Source organism: Tinamus guttatus, unplaced genomic scaffold, assembly GCF_059628265.1.
Source record: "Tinamus guttatus ecotype Peru unplaced genomic scaffold, ASM5962826v1 Tinamus_guttatus_pri_ptg000259l, whole genome shotgun sequence".
NCBI lineage: Eukaryota > Metazoa > Chordata > Aves > Tinamiformes > Tinamidae > Tinamus > Tinamus guttatus.
Genome location: NW_028288793.1, coordinates 130,243 through 149,869, shown reverse-complemented (window position 1 = coordinate 149,869; position 19,627 = coordinate 130,243). Strand labels below are relative to the sequence as shown.

General features: G+C 58.5%; 2 protein-coding genes across 2 annotated transcripts; one reads left to right on the top strand and one right to left on the bottom strand.

The window, feature by feature from the left end:
• The first annotated feature begins 2,582 nt into the window (after positions 1 to 2,582).
• Positions 2,583 to 8,215, top strand: FMOD (fibromodulin). Its single transcript, XM_010221208.2, has 3 exons — positions 2,583 to 2,660; positions 5,139 to 6,149; positions 7,926 to 8,215. The coding sequence occupies exons 2-3, from the start codon at positions 5,159 to 5,161 to the stop codon at positions 8,075 to 8,077; spliced, it is 1,143 nt and encodes a 380-aa protein (XP_010219510.1). The 5' UTR covers positions 2,583 to 2,660; positions 5,139 to 5,158; the 3' UTR covers positions 8,078 to 8,215.
• A 9,657-nt stretch (positions 8,216 to 17,872) lies between these two features.
• On the bottom strand, positions 17,873 to 19,313 carry BTG2 (BTG anti-proliferation factor 2). Its single transcript, XM_088526857.1, has 2 exons — positions 19,103 to 19,313; positions 17,873 to 18,386 (listed from the first exon to the last, which is right to left on the bottom strand). The coding sequence occupies exons 1-2, from the start codon at positions 19,257 to 19,259 to the stop codon at positions 18,046 to 18,048; spliced, it is 498 nt and encodes a 165-aa protein (XP_088382983.1). The 5' UTR covers positions 19,260 to 19,313; the 3' UTR covers positions 17,873 to 18,045.
• Between the last annotated feature and the right edge of the window lie 314 nt (positions 19,314 to 19,627).

Below are 19,627 nucleotides of genomic sequence, written 5' to 3'. Positions count from 1 at the left end.
ATTTCTTGTTATGGCCTTGAAGCCTGCAGCATCCTTGCCAGAAGCGGCCTGACAAACCAGTGTCTGTCTGCAGAGAAGACAACACTCGCAGCACACAGCTCCAAATACAAGATTTGCAAACCCGGACCAGATTTGGTAGTTTCAAATACAAAACTCAAGAACATTTGATCAAAGAAACTGGAACAAATCCAACCAAAATAGGTACTGTTCGCATCAGTTGGGTTTAGAAAACCAAAGCAAAGCAGGACAAGCATCTGTCTGGCCCTGATGAAATGCAGATGGCAGAGCATCGGCGCTGGATCACTTACGGACTGATAGGGCCAGTGGCCCAGAGCAGGCAGGACAGCTTGTTCCCAGCTCCTGTCACCAGTTCAGGGCTTTCTTTGAAATCTCAGCAATAGGAACATGGAGCCCACAGGAGGAGAGGCTTAAGAAGTTTAATGAAAGTCACCTGGGGACAGGGAAAGAGCCATGGAAGTTTTGTCTTGGCCCAAGAAGAACAGTAGCATTGAGGTCTTATCAAAGGCCACCCTGCGTGCCAGGAACATGGAGCAAGATGAGCAGGAGCCTCTGGCAGCGTGAGGACATTGGCTGCCTGGAGCATGAGATTGCAGGGTTGACAGGGTAAAGAAGCCTTTGCGCTTCTTTAGATGGCAATAATTCACTTCCCTGCAATGTCTTTGCCTTCCTAGAAGGGAGCAAAGCCAGACAGATGATGCCTCAGGAGAGCAGCAGACCTCAGAGCAAGCAGAGGCCACAGCAAGGGCAGTGTAGCTATGGGCAAGTGTCCCCTTTGGGGACAGCCATGTGGCAACACTGGGCTGGAGTCCCCTGGGGACCAGGGACTCCCATGAGGGCAGGAGCCTGTTGGCCACTGCAGAACCCCCTTCCCGAGCCCAACACCTCGGCCTGGGCGCCTGCCCGGAGCCACCAGTATTTTTAGCCTCCAGAAGATGGAGAGGCCACATTTGTTATCTAGCATTGCCGAGGAGATGTTGCTTTTCCAGAAAAACATCCAAGCCCTCCGAGCTCTTGGCCACCAGCGCCTCCGGAGCTGCCAGAGATGTGACGCTGGTTGACACCATCCCAGCACGGCGCAGCAGATGTTACTGGCTGCCGCTACCCGCCGCAGCCCTTGCCCTGGAACGGGGCTGTCTCCAAGCTGGGTTGTTCTCCACGTTAGCCTGGAGATTCCCCCTGTTGCAGTCCCCGCGTTTCATCTGGAAGCGGAGATGCCACCTCCCGAGCTAAAGGCCATGGAGACTCGGGCTTTCCTGCAGAGAGCGTGAAACCACACGCAGCTTTCCCGGGATTTTGTCTCCTTCCAGCTAGTGCAATACCCTGTCTCCTCTTTTCACACTTTAGGAGTTTCTCTGATTCATCTGCGACGGCAGCCGGGCGCAGTGAGCTGTGCTTTCCAGGGACGCTCTTCCTTCCCAAAAAGACTCGCTTGCTGGCAGAGTCCCCACTGTACAGCCTGTCCCTCGCAACCCCATCCACGATCCACCCGCACATTCCTCCTCCTTGCAGTGGGGACCTCGGAGCCATAGGGATCTTTGCAAGGCTCCCCAGGGAGGATGTTTTGGCTGGGAAATTTCAGTGGAAAATGAGTTTAAGGGAAAAGAAAAGAAGAAAAGGAGTCTGGCACCTGCTGAGCTCCATGTGCAGCTCCAGCTCTGCAGAGAGCCCCAGCTGTGGCCAGGGCACTGGCAGGGATGGGTGGCCGGGCTCCTTTTCCAGGAGGAAAGGCTCCATCCGCGGCCCTGGAGATGGCTTGGGTCGAACGGGCGCTGCTGGGGGACATTGCTCCCCAGTTCCAAGCTGGTCCTGGAAGGCCATGAGCCTCCATCCCTCCTTGCCCAGCTGCAGGTGACCTTGGTGCACATTGCCCAGCCCTGGGGTCATCCCGATGTCCCCGCTGTGTCACCCCCGAGGGTGGGCACTGCATCCCTACACCAACACCCTCTTGCCATATCCTGCCAAACCAAAGACAAGTCCCTGCTGCCACAGTGGCCCTTTGGTAGGCGATTTATTTAACTTTGCACGCCGCAGCCTTATTGTTCAGGGAAATGTTTACCCTAAATATTTAATAGCAGAATGCCATAAACTGAGGTTTCCTGGGGAAGAAACCCAGGCTGCAATTGGGGAGCAGCCACTGACATTTCTCTCCCTGCTCCTGCAAAAGTTAAAGATACTTTCCTGCTTCTCCCCAAGAATCAGATCCTCAGCTCCTCAAAACCAAATCTCTTTAATCTGGCCAGAGGCCTCTTCATCACTTCCTGATGAGAAACACAGGAGACCTAACAACAGCCCTTTTAAAAACAACATCCTCGATTCCACTAACTCGTTAAACAGAGAGAGCCTGAAAAGTGCCAACGCTCCTATGAGAAAAGACGAGAGAGAGAGGGAGGGAGGAAAGAAAAAGCAGGTTATTTATAACGCCAGGCAGCATTAGGGTCTATTCAGTCTCTCCTGCGAACCGCCTGCTGCTAGGAGGTCACTCCCCAAAAACCTGCTGAGCCCGTGACCTGCGCACGGAGTTGGAGCCGGGATCCAGGGCGGGCACCAGCCTTTGCACCGGGGAGATTCCCTCGCATGCTCCTCGCCTCCCCGGAGAGCCCGCGGAGCAGCCACGCGCCGGGCAGGACGCTCGCAGCTCGGTGAGTCCAGCTCCGTGTGCGTGGGGATCTTTTTAAGCTCCCATTTCCATAGCCTGGCAGGGTGGGTGGCACGAGGGTGCCCACATGGTACTTGCCGGTGGCACAGCACTGCTCCAACCCATGCCCATAGTGCAGGGGGACTGGTAACACCCTCGTGCATCCCTGTTTGTGCCATCCGTATGGATGGACCCCCAGGCTTGTACAGGTGCCTGCTTGCAGCCCCCCTCCCAGCCAAGCAGGGCTCAGTTTTAGCCTGGCAGAAGCCAGCAGCAATGAGGGGAAAACGCCAAACCCAAAGGTTGTGCTGCCCTGGCTCCAAATGCTGCTCCGTACCCGGGGCTGACCCACTTAGACCACCAGCTTTTGGGAAGCAAGTGCAGAGATTCAGAGCCGAAACAGCGTCTTAGCTCAGGTGCCACCCAGGAGCGAGGCTGAAGCTGGCTGGGGAAGGGAGAGAAACCTTTAAATAAGGCAGTGGGGAAACGGGGTCTGCTGAGGACAGACTGTAGGTCTACTGAAAGGGACACAGAGAAAGGCAAGGGACCCTTTGGATCCGTCCTGCCCGGTGCGGAGGGACCCCGGGACGGGCAGCCGAGCGGCACAGCCACCGCCGGGGAGGCTGGAAGGAGCCCCGTGCAGAGCAGCCCGGGTGTTTTATCAGGCAGAGTGCCCTGGAACAGGAGGAGGAGAAAAAAACGAGCGTGCGGCCACCTCGGTGCCAAGGTCTCGGCACGCACGGAGCATCCCGAGCACCACCCTGGCCCTCCCCTCCGCCACGGAAAGGAGGAGGGAGAGGGAAGGAGAGGGAGCCCTGCCTGCCCACCAAGGCCTCAATCCCGCTTTTCTTCCAGCGGGAGCAGCCTGCCAGGGTGCCTCGGTGGCAGCTCGCTCCCGGTGCGAAGCAGAACTGTGCCCTCTTTGTGCGCCGGGCTCCAGAACAGCACCGGGGCGCAAAACACCCTCCTGCTGCACCGGGGATGGGAGCAGCTGGCCAGGAACAAGCAACCCCAGCAGCTCCCAGGAAAAACGGGCAAAGTTAGGGAAGAGGGGAGGGATCCCAGGGATACCATTTGGGCAGGCCACTGGTAGGGGTGGGAATGCTCCATGGGTGTAACCAGCTCCACCATCACGGCTCCATAGGGGCACCCACAGCAACGGGGACATGGTGACATTTCCACAAGCCACCCCATGGCCAACCCCTGTCAGGCAGGGCAGCCTTGACGTCCCTTCCCAGATTTCCCCGGCACCACAGCAGAGTTTGGGGCAGATACCGGAGCGGAGATCCCTGTGCGCAGGTCACACGGAGCAGGGGGACCCGCGCGGCCACCGCATCCCCTGGCCACGCTCCTGCTCCGGAGCGGAGCTGGCAGGAGGCTCCCGGCAGCCCTGCGCTCCCGGCCACGTAGATAGGGGCCAGCAGGCAGGAGCGGATCCCAACAGCCCAGCCCAGAGCGTTTCCTGGAGGCGTTTCAAGCCGTCTCGCTTGCATGTGGTTCCCGCTGCTGCATTCAGTGCAGGGCCAGAGTCTTCTCCAGCCACCAACGCACTGCACGGGGCACGACTGGTGTCCCCTCCGAGCGAGCGGATGGGTTTGTAGGCAGCCAAAGGGAAAGCCTGGGGAAAACTCTGCTGCCTGGGAGCATTTTACCCTCCTCTTCCCTGCATTTTACCCCTAGACAGGCTGATTTTCATAAACACAGTCAAAACTTCAGGTTTAATGTTCACTCCCTTCCCCATTTGTCACACTGGACTCAAAGGGCAGGAGGATGATGCCGCTTTGATGTGCGGTCAGGAGAATTAGCTGAACTCGGAAAAAAATCTAGGCTTAAAAGTCTTTTAACTTCCAAAGAAGCCGGAACTTGTTTACCAGGATTTACGTCGGCCGCTAGTGGCAGGAATATCCTACATTTTTGTGGGGGAAGGGAGAGCTGGATGGAACTCGCAGCAAACCACAGCACGAGCAAGCGCAGCGCAGACACAGCCCCATCAACCTGCTCTTGCAATTCCCACTTTTCCCCCTTTGGGGCAGGGATCAGTCCTGCGGACCCACATGCACTAAGCGTCCCCACAGCAAGCGGGCGCAGAGCCTGGGTTTGAGTGCCCACATTTTGGGGAAGAGGTGGGTCGCCTTCCACACGCTCAGCCTAAGACTATGGGCACCCAGTCTCTACCCAGCTGTGAGTATTTCTGAATTTACTGAATACCCAGTAGTATTATACCGGTAATACTATACTGCAGTATTTCTAGACTTTGCAAGCAGAGACACCAAAATGGAGTGTTTCCAGGAAGCACAGGTTGAAAGGGTGGAAGCTCAGCACCTTCAAATAGAGATGTTCGCAGACACATTTTTAGCAGAATTCATTATTACCCCAACTCTGCAGCCGAGTCCTGCAGCAGACCCCAAACCTCTCAATTCCCTGCCCTGCTTTTGCTGGTGTTTCCTCCCTCCACTTCACACACGTCTCCTCCTCCCTCCAGGTTCCCCCAGGGTCAACACCATGCGTTGGGCCACGGTCCTGTTAGTCGCCGGTCTCTGCGGAGTCTCCCTGGGCCAATACAATGAAGAAGAAGACCTGGCTTGGTTACAGTACTACATGCGGCAGTCCCGGCTGTCCTCCTACAACTACATGCCCTACTACGAGGATGAGAACTCCCCGTATGTTTATTCCTACCTCCCGGCTCCGGACGCGGAGGGAGAGCCCGGCCCTGAAGCTCAACAGGCGCCTTCCCGAGAATGTCCCCAAGAGTGCGACTGTCCCCCCAACTTCTCAGCCGCCATGTACTGCGACACGCGCAACCTGAGGTACCTGCCCTTCGTGCCCTCCCGGATGAAATACGTCTACTTCCAGAACAACCAGATCACCTCCGTCCAGGAGGGCGCCTTCGACAACGCCACGGAGCTGGAGTGGCTCGCGCTGCACAACAACCAGATCACCAGCGAGAAGATGGGCAAGAGGGTCTTTGCCAAACTCAGGAACCTGGAGAGGTTATACATGAACAACAACAACCTGACCAAGATGCCCGGCCCCTTGCCCCGCTCCCTGAGAGAGCTCCACTTGTCTTACAATCAGATCTCCAAGGTCCCGTCCAACGCTCTGGAGGGCCTGGAGAACCTCACAGCCCTGTACCTCAGCCACAATCAGATTTTTGAAATGGGAGCATCCCTCAAAGGGCTCAAGTCCTTGATCCTTGCTGATCTGAGCTACAACCACCTCAGGAAAGTCCCCGATGGCCTCCCAATAGCTCTGGAACAGCTCTACCTAGAGTACAACCACATCAACACCATTCCTGATGACTATTTCAGGGTCTCTCCCAAGCTGCTCTATGTGAGAATGTCCCACAACAGCCTCACAAACCAGGGTCTCTCCACCAACACTTTCAACAGCAGCAGCATCCTCGAGCTAGACCTCTCCTACAACAGGCTTCAGAAAATCCCGCGGGTCAGCACCAACCTGGAGAACCTCTACCTCCAGGGGAACCAAATCAACGGTGAGTAGATCTCCATCAGCCAAAGCATGCTGGTGCAGGGGCAGCAATAACATGTGTGGGCAATGCAGTGATGGGGACACGGAGTCCTTCCTTCCCTGCTAGGGGTGGCAACATTCTAGGCAGGAAGCTGCGTTCTGGGAGATTTATTCCCTCCGGGTGGTCCTTATCAAGACAAGAATGGGACCTGCTGTGTCCCCACACACACCTGGAGCTGAAAATTTGAACACTCCCCTACAGACACTTGCAGTGATCAATTAAGCCATTAAGCTAATTTCTTCTGAGGTTAGAAGGAGCCTCAGTATCTCCTGGTGAGAATCAAGGCTGAGCACGTTGGCCCATTGCTAAGGAGCTGGCCCATTGCTCAGCTCTCCATGCCCTTCCCCTGATACCTGCAGGGGACCTTCCCGCTCCTTGTTGTTTCCAAAGGGCCTCCAGGAGGGTCTGGGAGATGTGGATTTCCCAGACAGTCCTGCTGGAATCAGGGCTGCGGGATCTGTGTGTCCCTGTGGTCACCGGAGCTGCTGGTCCCTCCTGCTCCAGCCAGGCCCCGCAACAGGGAGGAGCCCGTCCTTATTGGAACCATCAACACGGCATCGTTTGCCAGGGCTAAAACCCACTCCGTTTCATACACAAATAAATAGAAGGAACAGATTGTTCTGGAATTGCTGCGTATAAAAACAGCTACAAAAAAAGCATATTGGAACTCCTGGAAAAATCCACTCCTGCTCCTCTCACCTGCCAGGCCCTGAGGGCAGCATGGGGAGAGGGAGAAGCCCCAGCGCGGGCTGCTCCGCGTGGGACAACGACCCGCCAGCACAAACAGTGGCTGTTGCAAGAAACACCCAGCCCCGCGGTGGGGAGCCGGCACAAATGCAAAAAAACTCCAGCAGATTCCCGAATGTTTGCTTTCCAAATCCGTAGCAATTGAAAACTGCAGTTTTGCAGCCCGTGCAATAGGTGCGTTGAGCCCTGATGCAGAGAAGGACGAGCCCCGGCCTGGTCGCTATTGTGCTTTATGATCCCTCCGCATGGCCAGGCTGGTCCCTGCGGCGGCCGTGCAGCACCAGGCGCCGAGGAAGCGGCTCCTTCCACGAGCAGCACCGAGGGCTGGAGCTTTGCTGCCCTCTAGTCGGGCGCTTCCCTCCCAAATCCTGCACAAAACCTGGGATTTGCTTCACGTCCTTGCATCCCAAAGCCCAGGGCAGCTCCAATGTCTTTCTGATGCATCCCTGAGTTTTCCTGCCTCCAGCAATAGAGGTGCCCACACAAACAGGGAGAATAAGAGGGGATGTTGCTGGTGGGATGTTGGCTGCACAGCCGGAGCCCCGCGCGGACCGGGATGTTCTCCAGGCCAGGGATGCTGCCTGGATGATCCCACCTCTGTGCTGGGGCCTCAGGATGGGAGGGCGTAGAGTGGGAAGACTCACTAGAAAGGCTCAAAAAATTGGGGCAAAACTGGGGATCTGGGGGTGCTTCCAGGTCTTTCCTGCCCATCCGAACAGAGGCTGTTGGATATCAGGAGCCATCAGAGTCACCTGCAGACACGGCTCGGTTCCCCCGCATCTGTCACCTCTGACGATGCTGACCCATATCCATGTGCCCGGGTCTTCGGAGAGCTCTTAGGACGGCTGCTGGGGCCTGATGCAGGGACCAGTTGCCACCAGGTTTTGTGGGTTGGCTCCGTGTAGGTGCTGCTGATTCCAAGGGGCATCGCGCAGGTTGGTCGGGGCGGTTGGAGGCAACGCGGGTGCTCAGCTCTCCGTGCCCTTCCCGCAGAGTTCTCCATCAGCAGCTTCTGCACCGTCGTGGACGTCATGAACTACTCGCGGCTCCAGGTGCTGCGGCTCGACGGCAACGAGATCAAGCGGAACGCGGTGCCGCCGGACGCGCCGCTGTGCCTTCGGCGCGCCACCATCATCGAGATCTAGCCCGGCGTCCCCTCCCGTCCTCAGGACAGCGCTGCCCGTGCCCGGGGACACTCGCTCCCATCTCATCGCAGCTTGATGGCTCCGCTCGGCTTCCGCGATAGCGCGGGCCGGGTGGGCCGAGGGCAGCCCACGGCGGCGCCCAGCCGGGATCCCGCCATTCCCGAGCGCTTCCCGCGGGGAGGGGATGGCTCCGGGCACGGCTCTCCCCCAGCGCTGCTCTCCAAAGGGCAGCACTCGGTGTGGGGGGACGTATCCCGGCTCCGCGGAGCAGGCAGCTCCGGCTGGGAGGGTTTCCATGCCTGTCCTGCAGGACAAGCACATTTAACAGGATTCATCCCAGAATTTCTCTTGGTGGCCCCTGGGCAGCTGCACAGGTTAAAGGTCCTCGCACTGGGATAGGGACAGCAAGTCCCCGCTTCCCCATCCTGCTCCAAATAGCTCCGGCGATAAAGCCAACGTGAGAGGAACCTTTCCTGCCGCTGCTGCCTGGCATCTCCCCCAGGATAAGGTTTATGCATGAGCAGCACATCTTAATTCCACATCTCCTGAACAGCCACTTGTCTCCTTGGAGGAGCAGGGCTGGGGACCGAGGGCAGCTGAGCTCTGGAGAGGACTTGCAAAGCTGACAAGGCCACCTAGACCCTCCGCATTTAAACTGCATGCTGACACTATAGAAACAGACCCCCAAAACCCCTGTACTATCACCGGCGCATGACCCGTAGGCATCATACTGGCCAATAAAGCCCTTTCTGTAACTGCACGAGATGTGTCCGAGGAATCGCAGGCCGAGGACTGCGCGTCTCCGCGGTGCGAGCGGCCCTGCGTGCGCAGGGTCTCACGCGTCATTTGTGGGAAAAGAAGAGTAAATTTGGGTGCCCTGCAGGAGGTGCTTAGTATTTTCAGCTGAGGGGAAAAACAAAACAAAACAAAAAAAAAACAGGTATTTTCTGCTTTGGCTTCAGGGCTGCAGTTTCCCGTCCCTCTTGCAGAGCTGCTGCTCCTGCAAACCCAACACGGGCTGCACTTGCCGTCTAGCGGCTGTAGCCGACACTACAGGCGCCACCAGGACTCGTGCGTGGGGCTGTTCCCGGACCCCTCTTGGACACGGGCAATGTCACACTCCTGGTGACACCTCCTGTGCTCAGGAGACCCGAGGGAGCACAAACCCCTGGAGGTCCCCAGCAGGAGTGGGGACCGCGGCAGCGCTGGGGTTGACACTAGGTGTCGGCGTTGCCTGTCGCGTGTGGCCTCGCTGAGGACGGAGGGACAGCAGGGCTGGCCCTGCTTTGTCCCCACAGGGCTGGAGAGCAGCACCGGGAGAGCTGGGAGAAACCTGGAGCTGCATCCTGCTGGGGGCTATCCCAGGCAGGAGGCTCTTCCGCACATCCAGCTCCCAGGATCCGCTCGCTATCCCGCATCCCATCCTCTGCAATCACGCGTGGCCGTGATGCCAGCGCGGATGTGCCGCGGGTCCCGCTCTCATGCGGCCGCCCAGCCCAGGTCCCGCAGTCCTGCTCCATGGAGAAGCCAGTTCCAGGCAAGGCCCAGGGCGGGTTTTCCCTGGAGGGGACCAGGTGGAGACATGGGAATGACTGGCAGGAACACCGGGAAGATGTCATCTCCATGCCGGGAGGACGTCACCTCCCTGCTGCCACCCACGAGCCCTGCACAGGGCCCATCCTCCTCCTCCTCCTCCTTCCCAGCAGCAGCTTCTAGCCCAGAACCAGACGGGATGGGGACAGGAATCACAGCTGGGATTGGGTTGGCATCCGCTGGGATTGGATCTCATTCCCAAGGGCTGAGGAGAGGGCTGGTCCTCCAGCCTCCCTTTTGATGCTCCCAGCTCTGCACCTTGTTCCGGGAGGGAAAACCCACGGCATTGCCAGGGGCAAGGTGCCACCCGCGGGTTTTTCCCGGGGGAGGGAAGCAGGATGGAAACGCGAGCAGGATTTGCAGCAGCTCCGGGGATGTTGGCGCCGCCACCGCAGCGCCCAGCGGGTCCCCATTCCCACAGCCTCCCCCATCCGCCCCCTTCCCAAAAAAAGGGGGCAGCCCCATTGGTCCGCGCGGGCCCAATCGCCGCCTTGTCGCCAAGGGGCAGCCCGGCGGGATGGGCAGGGATGAGGGTTTTCCTCCCCTTCCTCCTCCTCCTCCTCCTCCTGTTGCTGGGAGGGGGCTGAGAGCCGCCCTGGGAGGCTGCAGGGCTGGGGAGGAGGAAGAAGGGGAGGAGGAGGAGGAGGAAGGGGCCCTGGGCTTTGTCCACATCCACAGAGGAGCCTAAAGGATGGAAAACCCCAAAGCAAGAGGGCCTGAACCCCAAAGCATCTCACTGCCTCTCAGCTGTGCCCCGTCCCGGGCCCCTCGGCCCGTCCTCTCCCCTCCTGCACCTTTTGCCCTGCTCCCAAGCACACACCAAGCGATCGCCCCCCATGCGGGTGCTCCTGCAGGGCGTTCACTTCAAAGCAACCCCCCGAGGTGAAAGAAACTACAAGAAAATCAGCCAGCAGCGAGCGATGGGGTCGAGGACCCTTTGGAAGCGGAGGCGCAGCCCGGACCTTTGGAGCACGCGCTAAATTCCAGGCTCGGCTTGGGGAGACCCATTGCAGAGCGGGATTGCTTTGGACCGACGTGATCCTGCTCACGAGTCGGAAACCTGGGAATAAAAGCATTCCCAGGTGGAGCGCGGGTGAGCACAGGGCAGCACTGCCACCCTCGCCGTGCCACCCACGGGCGCGTGACGGGACAGCAGTGGAAGTTGATGATTAATGAGGAGGAAAGCAGAGTCAGGGCTTCCCAAGCGCAGCCAGGGGACCTGGTGTCTTGTCCCTGGTGTCCCCCAGGGTGTTTAGGACCCGTCTACGCTGCGGGAAAGGGAAGGGCTGGGGCTTCCTGATCCATGCGGCTCCCATTCTCCTCATGCTCCCATTCTCCCGGTGCCTTTTGTCTCCGCAGCCATCTGTCCCGCGGTCCCGCCGCTCGCCCTGCACGTGCCGTAAATACCAAGACGGGCTTTGTGTCCGTTTCCAAAGCTGCCCGGCGCCCGAGCCGTGCTGCAAAGCCTGTGCCAGGTGCCCAAGGCCAGCACGGCACGGCACGGCACAGCACGGCGTGGGGCACGCGGTGCCCTGGCCATTCCCACTCACATGCATCGGGGTTTGGGCAAGCGGAGCTCTCTGCTCCCACCGGCTATCGTGGAAATAAAGTCCCTGAAAATGGGCCTGTCTGGGAATGCTGGGGCCCTACCTGGCCTTGCAGATGTTGTTGCATGGAGCAGTTCCTGCTGACACTGCTGTTTCCCTGATGGAGCGGGTGTTGCATCCGTGCAGGGGGTGCAGGTTGGTACCAGCCCCGCCAGGGATGCTCCGACACATCCCAGCGGGATCCAGCTGGTCCTGGGAGGTGCTGCTGTCTCCTGGAGCTGCACGTCTTGCCCAGTGCCAGCGCTCCGGCAAGCTCCAGGGTGCCCATCCTGTGTCCCAGCCCAGCTGGAAGTGGATCCAGCATTTCCTGAGGTGGCCACATCCTGTAGAGAGGCCAGGATCTCTCAGGGATGGCCACACAGTGTCTCTGGGAACGGGAACGCGGTGTTCCTAGGGATCAGGAGTGCTGCATCTCTGAGAATGGGGGACAGGGTGTCGCTGGGGATGAGGACACGGTGTCCCTGGGGATTGAGAGTGTGGCATCCCTGCGGCCTGGGAAATGGCACCCCATGGGGATTGGGAGCACCGCGCTGCTGGGGAGGGATGCACGGGGTCCCTGAGAATGGGGATGTCCCAGGGGATGGGCACAGGGCAGCATCCCTGGGCACGGGGACACAGCGCGGGGACCGGCCACCGCAGCCACCGGCAGCTGCGGCCGTGGGTGGCAGGGGAGGCGGCGCGGGGGGCGCTTCGCCGTCGGGCCGCTCCGTTTCGCAGCCTCCTTAAACAGCAGCAATCGCCATTCGAACGTTTAATAAGGGCGCATGCAAATGGCCCCACGTCCCCCCCGGCCTCCGCGGGAAACAAAAGGTGCCGGGTTTAGTAGGGCATGAAAGGGGAAACAAAACGCGGGCCCCCCGCCGCCCCGGCGCGCAGATGGCACCAGTTGTCCCCGCGCACCAGTTGCTCGTGGCTGCCGAGCAGCCCCTTTTATCCCCCCGACAGGTCGCAAACGGGGCCGGCAGCAACAAAACGCAGCCGAAAGCGGCTGCTCGCCGGCCCCATCTGCCTGGGCGCCCCTGGGCCACGCGCTCCCCTCCCCAGGGGAGCAACAGCGATAGGACGGGGCGTTTGTTTGGGGGGAATTCTCTGTTTTTTTGTTAAGATTGCAAGAAGCGACGTCTCGGTGCGCCCAGCTGCTTCCAGAGCCGCTGAGGAGTGAGCGGAGGGCAGGCGAGCGGGAGCCCTGTGTGCTTGTGTCTGCAGGGACATTTGGGGAGGCAGGAGATTTTTTCCAGGGTTTATTGCAGCTTTTAGCAAGGGTTGCCAAGATGGAGCCATGTGAGCATTTGTCTTTGGGCTGGTTTGGGGGTCCTGGCTGGGCACGGAGCTGCAGGGACCCGCTAGCCCCTGAGCACCAGCTGGGAAAGGACAGGAGGAAGAGGACGGTCTGTTGGCTGCCGGGAAGGGAGCAGGGAGGAAGAACAGGCAGCGCCTTGGCAAACTCAAACCCAGACCCGAACGTCACCCCCATCCAAGGCGTGGGGAAGGGCTTGGATCGGCGCTCCGGAGGCCAAGCCGCGATCTGGGTGGTTTTCCCAGAGCCGCCGGCATCCACAAGCGAATCCAGCAAGGTGCAGCCTGTGCAGCGTCAGCATTTACACCCAGGCACCTGGTGCAGCGCGGGTGCAAACGGGGCGCCCAGCGCTCCGGCGGATCCTGGGAAGCTGCTCCCGGCTGCCGAGTCCCGCAGGGAAGGGCGCAGCGAGGCCTGCGCCTCCCTCCCGCGCCCGGGGCTGGGGACGGGCAGCAGGGGAGCGCGCGGCCGCGCCGTCTGCCCGGAGACAGGGAGCAGCTCCCGCCGGATTGGCCTCGGCGCTGCCGAAACGCCGCGGCCGCGCTCGGCCCGGCGGCCCCGCGCGCTCCCGGGCGCAGGAAGCACCTGGAGGGGAACGTGCCGGGGCACGAGGGGCCGCGGAGCCTCCGCGCGTCCCTTCTGTCCCCGCTCCGGCTGCGACAGCGGCTCCGCAGCCGGGACACGGGGTGAGGGGCTGCCCTGCTCCTTCGGCCACCAGAAACAGCCCATTTCTTTTCCCCCCTTTCTAACAAATGCCAAATTGCAGAAGTTTCTGCTTTTCTGAAGTTTCTGCTCTTTCCCACCGCAGGGTGATGGGCGGCAAGAAGGTTTGGAGCCAGGGACAAGGGGGACGGGGTGTGAAGGGGAAGAGGCTCCTGCGGGGAAGGCAAAGGTGACCCCGGCCATTCCACCTCCCACTTGCTGGGGCAGCTTTTTTGGGAGTGTGGAAGTTCAGCTTCTGCAAAGGGCGCCCAGGAAAGGGGAGCAGGATGTTCAACCACACACACACAAAAAAAAAAGGCAAAAAAAAAAAAAAGGCAAAAAAAAAGGCAAAAAAAAGAAAAAAGCTGGGGGTCACAAGAGTGCATTTTCCCCCAAGGATGCCTCATGGCCCGTCCTTCTGTCCTGCCCTTCCTCTCCCCAGCAGGATCGTTGCAAGGGGACCGGCTGCCACGTGGAAATGGCGGGTCCCCACAGGAGCCCGTGTCCCCAGCTGGTCCCCACGCACCAGGTTTGCAGGGCAAAGGGCTGAGCAGCTGCCAGGGCCACGTCAGAGGCGCCTGGTCACCTGCACTGACATAACCCAGCACTGCCCGGCCACAGGGGACAAAATGGGAGCCAAGGTCCCCAAATGTGGCGCTTCCCTGCCCTCCCCAAACACCCAAATGAAAACGAAATAAGCCCAAAAGCAAAACACACACACACAAAAAAACAACTAAAATCAAACAAAGGCTTGGCAGAAAATGAGTCCAGGTTTTGGTGAGAAGACAAGCAGGGGAGGGTGAGGGTGGTTTTATTTATTTTTGGTGCTTTTCAGGAGCTGCTGCAGGCTCGCAGGGAAGGCCACCGGGTCCCAGGGGACATCAGTCCCCACTACAGGTCTCCTCTGTAACATGGGGCAAGAAAACAGAAAGAAGCTAGAGCCTGGCAGCAAAAAAAAACAGAGCAAAGGTTGAGCCGCGAGGCTGCTCAGCTCCTCCTCGGGCACCACGTAGCAGCCTCTTACCAGAAGAAAAATGACGAGTAAAATAAAAATAGCAGATGAGTCACGCAGGGGAAGGCGGGCAGGGGGGCTGGTTACTGCAGGTATCTCTGACTCCTCTCCAAGCACTCCGTGTTTTTTTTTTTTTTTTTTTTTTTTTTTTTTTTATTATCTTGGACACGAGCGACCCACGATCCGGCCGATGTCGGTGCTGGATCCAGGCTGGGATGAGCCCCGGCCTGCAGCACCCGTGGGTGCCCTTTGAAGCCGGGTGACTCCGAGCTCGTGGGGACAGCCCTTCCTCCCCAGCAGCCTCTTCCTCCCCAGCAGCCTCGTTCCGCAGGCAGCAGCAGTTTGGGTGTGTTTAGCAAAGCTAACGAAGGCATGAGCTGGGAAAGGAGTGGCTTTGCCACAGCACCAGCCCCAGCCCACAAAGTTATTTCCCTGGGAGGTGGCGCAGGAGCATAAAAGCAAAGGAGAAGGAGGGGGTTTTACAGCTGCCCAGGAGTGGTGGGATCCAACCTTGGTTTCCTCAGGGAGCTTGTCCCTTTAGCAGACATGGGACAAAGCTGGAACCTGTGGGCAGGTCCCAGCTCAGGGCTGGCCACATTGAGGGCACCAGGAGCTCCAGTGAATCAGCCCTGCTGCCTTTGTCCGACAGCCCCAGGAATCCCACGGTGACCCGAGCACCTCGATCCCATGATCACACTCTTCCTCCTTGGGGGGCAAGTGGCTCCTGGCTCCGTCACCCTTGGAAGGGCAGCAGGAATGGGGAGGTTCAGCAAGGAGAAGTCCTGACCCTCCGTGAGTTCTGCTTACACTAGGATCATTCATTCCTGGATTCCAAGATGTTTTTTATGCTGCTTCTAGATTCAGTGCAGAAAAGGAGGCTGGGCAATCTGCTTCCCAAGCCTTTCTTGCTGCTCTGACAGGATCCAGGATCCCACAGGACTACAGTGGATAAATCCCCTGGGGTCTAGGCCAGCAGCCCATAGAGTCAGCACAAGGAAGAGCAGGGCAGACACCTCCAGCCCTGTGGTAGCCACAGCCCCATGACCAGGCTTCATTCCTCAGCTTTGAAGAGTCCCATTTGCAGTCAGCAAGCTGCATAAGGAGGTTTTTTCTCAAGCCTCCTCCTTGGCACATCTAGACATTAACAGCTATTCCACACTTTAACCAAATCCACAGCATTTGCAGTGCCGGCTTCAGGCTGAACTCCCAGCCCTAACCCTCTTAGCAAGCACAAGAATCCCCAGCAAGAAGACAAGCTCATTTTTACTGCTACATTTTTATTAAAGTAACAAAAGCATACCTTTGTCAAAGGATCTGTACATTTTGCATATAAAAACACTGCTATACAATTAGTAACCATCCACTCCCTCCTCCACACACAGCTTACAAGCTTTCTATTTTCACTACAGACAAAAAGCAGGTCCCGTTCAACAGTCCAGCTTATTGTTAAAAAAAGGAAAAATCCCCAAAATACACATTAAGATACACACCATTCAGCTCTGCAAACAAGGCTATCAGGCTTATAGGCAGGAGGCAACAGAGTACACTAATTCACAGCTTTTATATGTAACCAGCTACAAGAGAAATGAGTTACACTCACATTTGGTTGTTTTTGAAGCTAAAAAACAAGACACTTTTCATGTCAGACTCCTCCATGCCAGGGACAAAGAGAATGAGGTTTGGCTATTTTTGCTTTGAGTGGTGGGCACATTAAAAGCACTCACAGAATATTCCTCTGAGCGTGGGCTGGTTGCCCACAAACTTTTCTGGTGAGACAGAGGGCAGAGTATGAGGGTAACCTTAAAAGACCACATTGATCATGACAAGGGACAACCCAAGGAAGTACCAGCCACAGGGAAACTCCCCACCCAGCCAAGCATACAGTTCATCCTGGACACACTGCACGTCTCATCCCAGGCTTTCCATACAACCACGTGAAAAACAAGGGCTCCAAACAGCATTTCAAGCTCTCCTCCTTGAAAAAAGTGTAGTTTACTTTCTGGAAGTTCCCCAATATCATCCGCTTTGCGACGTCACCTATTGCACAATTTCACCAAGGGAAAAGCCCCGGTGCTTTGTTTCAGCTTCTGCTTTGCTGATGTGAGAAATCTAAGTGATGTAGAAGGAAGTGATGCAACTTCAGCACTAGTCTGCTATTACTGTTCAAGGACAAGCAACTCACCCCTTGGCATCCTTACAGGATAAAACAATTGAGGCTGGTTTTCCAGTTCAACAATTCATGATTCAGAACTACAAAAATCCAGACCTAGCTTCTCACATAAGTAATTGGAGAGTTGGGAAGCTCAGCTGGATTTTCTTATATACTTAAAATAACCAAGCTAAGAACTGTGGCAAATGGGAGGCTTTCTTCCTCTACCAGAGCATCCAAGATTTGGAAATATATTGCACAAATGTTTGAGAACTTGACTCAAAGGCTGGGAAAGAACAACTCTGGTTATGCCACTCAGCTGCCAAGTCAGAGGAAGGTTAGAAACAAGAACTGGAAACAGATCTGAGAAGTTTTGTTAGCCCAAACCACGTCAACGCCCTTGTTTTCAGATCGCTTCTCCCTGGATCACCGTGGGTCACTATAAAGGCAATGGACAGATTGTCCTGGTAAAGGCTCATTCCCAACAGGCAGATAAAGGCCTCGGGCAGCACTTGCTGTTCCCACCCCGTCTGTAGTTGCCAGAGCAGTTTAAGGGCCAAATCCTGAGCGCTCCGGCAGGTCTCCCTGGCCACACGTACCACCGGGACACCCACAGTTCTTGAGCAGGCAAAGCACGGAGCATTAGTTGTGCAAAACAGTTGTGTAAAACAGTTGTGTACCAAGAAACCAGCCCAGCCGCTGCCCCCCGAGCAACGGGGCAGCTCCCACCATCAGCCAGCACTGATCACCCAGAGGAAGAGGGGGAAATGTTTGAATTTAAAAGTGTCACGACACCATAGCACCCAAAATCCCAACCTCAGAACAGCCCCACACAACAGGTACTGCCAGTACCACCCCAGCAATGGCAATACTCATCCTGGGAGCCTTCTCCAAACAGTCCGGCCCTCTGTGCATCTCTGCTGTGCTCCATTTCACAGGGCACTGACACCCTCCGTGGCCTTTTCAGACAGGAGATGAAGATGTTGGGGTGGCCACGCGTCCCATCAGTTCACCCCGGGAATGGGGCAGAGCAGAGCTGCAGAAACTGCATCCAGCAGGTCCAGAGAAGATGGAGAGCAAAGAGGGATCCCCAGCACCACCAAGCCCTGAGGCCAGGTAAGATCCCCCCACATGCAGGTCCCAGAGATCAGCCCAGCTGGGATGCAAGGGGTTAGTGAGGGAAACAGCATCTCCCCCATCCCTTCCCCAACAATATTGCGATCCTTGGTGACACAGCAACACTGTTGGGTACCAGGAGTGGGAGAAGGCCACACAGCCACCTCCCAGCACCAAGCCATGCCTCCCAGTGTGGCTCTTCCCCCTCTTCCTCCGTTCCAAGCTGCCCGAGTGAGCAAGTCAACCCACCAAAATTGCCATCCAATACTAATTAGGTAGATATCGGCTTCATAATAAAAACTCATAAGCTTGCAACAGCTTTAAAAAAGGCACCTAAGGCACTGCTTCTGTCCAAAGCAGCGCCCGATATTTTAATTTTGGATTTTCTTGGATTTTTTTAAAAAATATAAATAGCTCTTCATCTTAAAAATAGATCCTCGGGTGAGGTATACAGTAGCCTGTGTCTTGGCAGTGTGAGGACAAGAGGAGTGTTTAGCTGGAGACAGTCATGATGTAGTTTTTGGAAGGGCTGGTGCGCCCCAGCATCATCTGGTTCTTGCAGGTTAGCAGCCCGTAGGAGCTCCCGGGTTTCGTGGCCGCCGCTTCGTACAAGACGCAGATGGAGCCGTCCTCGCCGATGCGGTAGGACACCTCGTAGGGGTCCACCCAGAGCGTGAGCTCGCTGGGCAGCAGCTGGTAGAGCTGCGGGAGGCTCAGTCCGATGTGGCTCGCTGCCTTGCTGATGATGGGGTCCATTTTGTGGTTGATGCGGATGCAGCGATAGCCGGAGCCTTTGAAGGGCTTCTCGGGGAACCAGTGGTGTTTGTAGTGCTCTGCAAGAGAGGAGGAGCGGTGAGGGGCAGCTCTACAGGCTCACAGTCCTTTCCATCTCCCTCCGTCGCACGGAGGATCCAGAGTTACGCGCTCAGCTTTGTTCCTGCTCGCTCCGAGGGGCAGGACAGGCTCTCTGGGTCCTGGAAAACCCAGGCAGGACGTGGCCACAGAGACAGGACACCTTCCCCAGCACAGGGTGGCCGGGGCAGACACAAGTATCCTCAGCAGCGGAGCCCACGCTCCGGGAGCAGCATCCGGGTCGCGCCGGGAGCTCGGGATGTGTCACTATCATCCCCGCGCGGCGATGGACAGACTGCTCCTTCCCAGGAGCGACAACAAGGGAGCGGGGCCAGGTCGGGGGGGACCCCGAGCCCTGGATGCCCTCGTGGGGAGGCACCAAAACCGGGTGCGGGGATGAACCTGGTCCTAGGGAGGAGAGCAGCGGGGTCTCCCCACAGCCCGGCGGGACACGGGGGTTGCCAGGACGGTACATGCAGCCCCCCCACCCACCCCACGGGACACGCGCGGGTGCCCGGCCCAGGCAGGGGCCACCGCTGGGTCCTGGGGAAGGAGACGGGCGGGTTCCCGGGCGCGAGGCTCCCTCCGCACCCCCGGGACGCCGCTCCGGGGCTCGTCGCTCCCTCCGCACCCCCGGGACGCCGCTCCGGGGCTCGTCGCTCCCTCCGCACCCCCGGGACGCCGCTCCGGGGCTCACCTGCGAGCGCCTCGCGCAGGGCGCCGCTGAACACCTGCAGCTGCTGCTCGCTCACGCAGCCCCGCGTGCGCAGCAGGCTGGACACGAAGCCCACGGCGGCGGCGATCTCGGGGGCCATGTCGGCCCGCGGGCCGCTGCGGCGCTGGCTCTGGCTCATGGCTCCCGGGACGGCGGAGGTGGCGGCGCGGCCCCTTTAAGGCGCGGAGGGGACGGCAGCGGCTGCGCGCTCTGCGCTCGTACTGCGGCGCCGCCGCCGCGCCGCCCTTATATCGGCCCTGCCCGCGCTGGCGTCATCAGCGCGGGCGGCGCTCATTGGCCGCCGCGGCGCCGTATGCTAATAGCGCGTGACCTCAGCGCCGTGGAAGCGGTGACGTCGCCGCGGGGGTGACAATGGTGGCGGGGGGGAGGGGGTGACCTGGGCGCTATTTTTAGGGCTCAGCGAGTGTCGCCTCCCCCCCCCCCCCGCCGTTGTCCCCCCCGACAACGCGGCGACCGGTCCCGGCTTCGGCCGAGTGGCCCTGTCAC

What these genes read in the sequence shown, in the direction of transcription:
- BTG2 (XM_088526857.1), bottom strand. Translation starts at nt 19,259, where the DNA reads ATGAGCCAGAGCCAGCGCCGCAGCGGCCCGCGGGCCGACATGGCCCCC. An exon ending in CCTGCGCGAGGCGCTCGCAG is followed by an intron (nt 18,387 to 19,102) that starts GTGAGCCCCGGA and finishes CCTCTCTTGCAG; the next exon opens with AGCACTACAAACACCACTGG.
- FMOD (XM_010221208.2), top strand. Translation starts at nt 5,159, where the DNA reads ATGCGTTGGGCCACGGTCCTGTTAGTCGCCGGTCTCTGCGGAGTCTCC. An exon ending in CCAGGGGAACCAAATCAACG is followed by an intron (nt 6,150 to 7,925) that starts GTGAGTAGATCT and finishes CCCTTCCCGCAG; the next exon opens with AGTTCTCCATCAGCAGCTTC.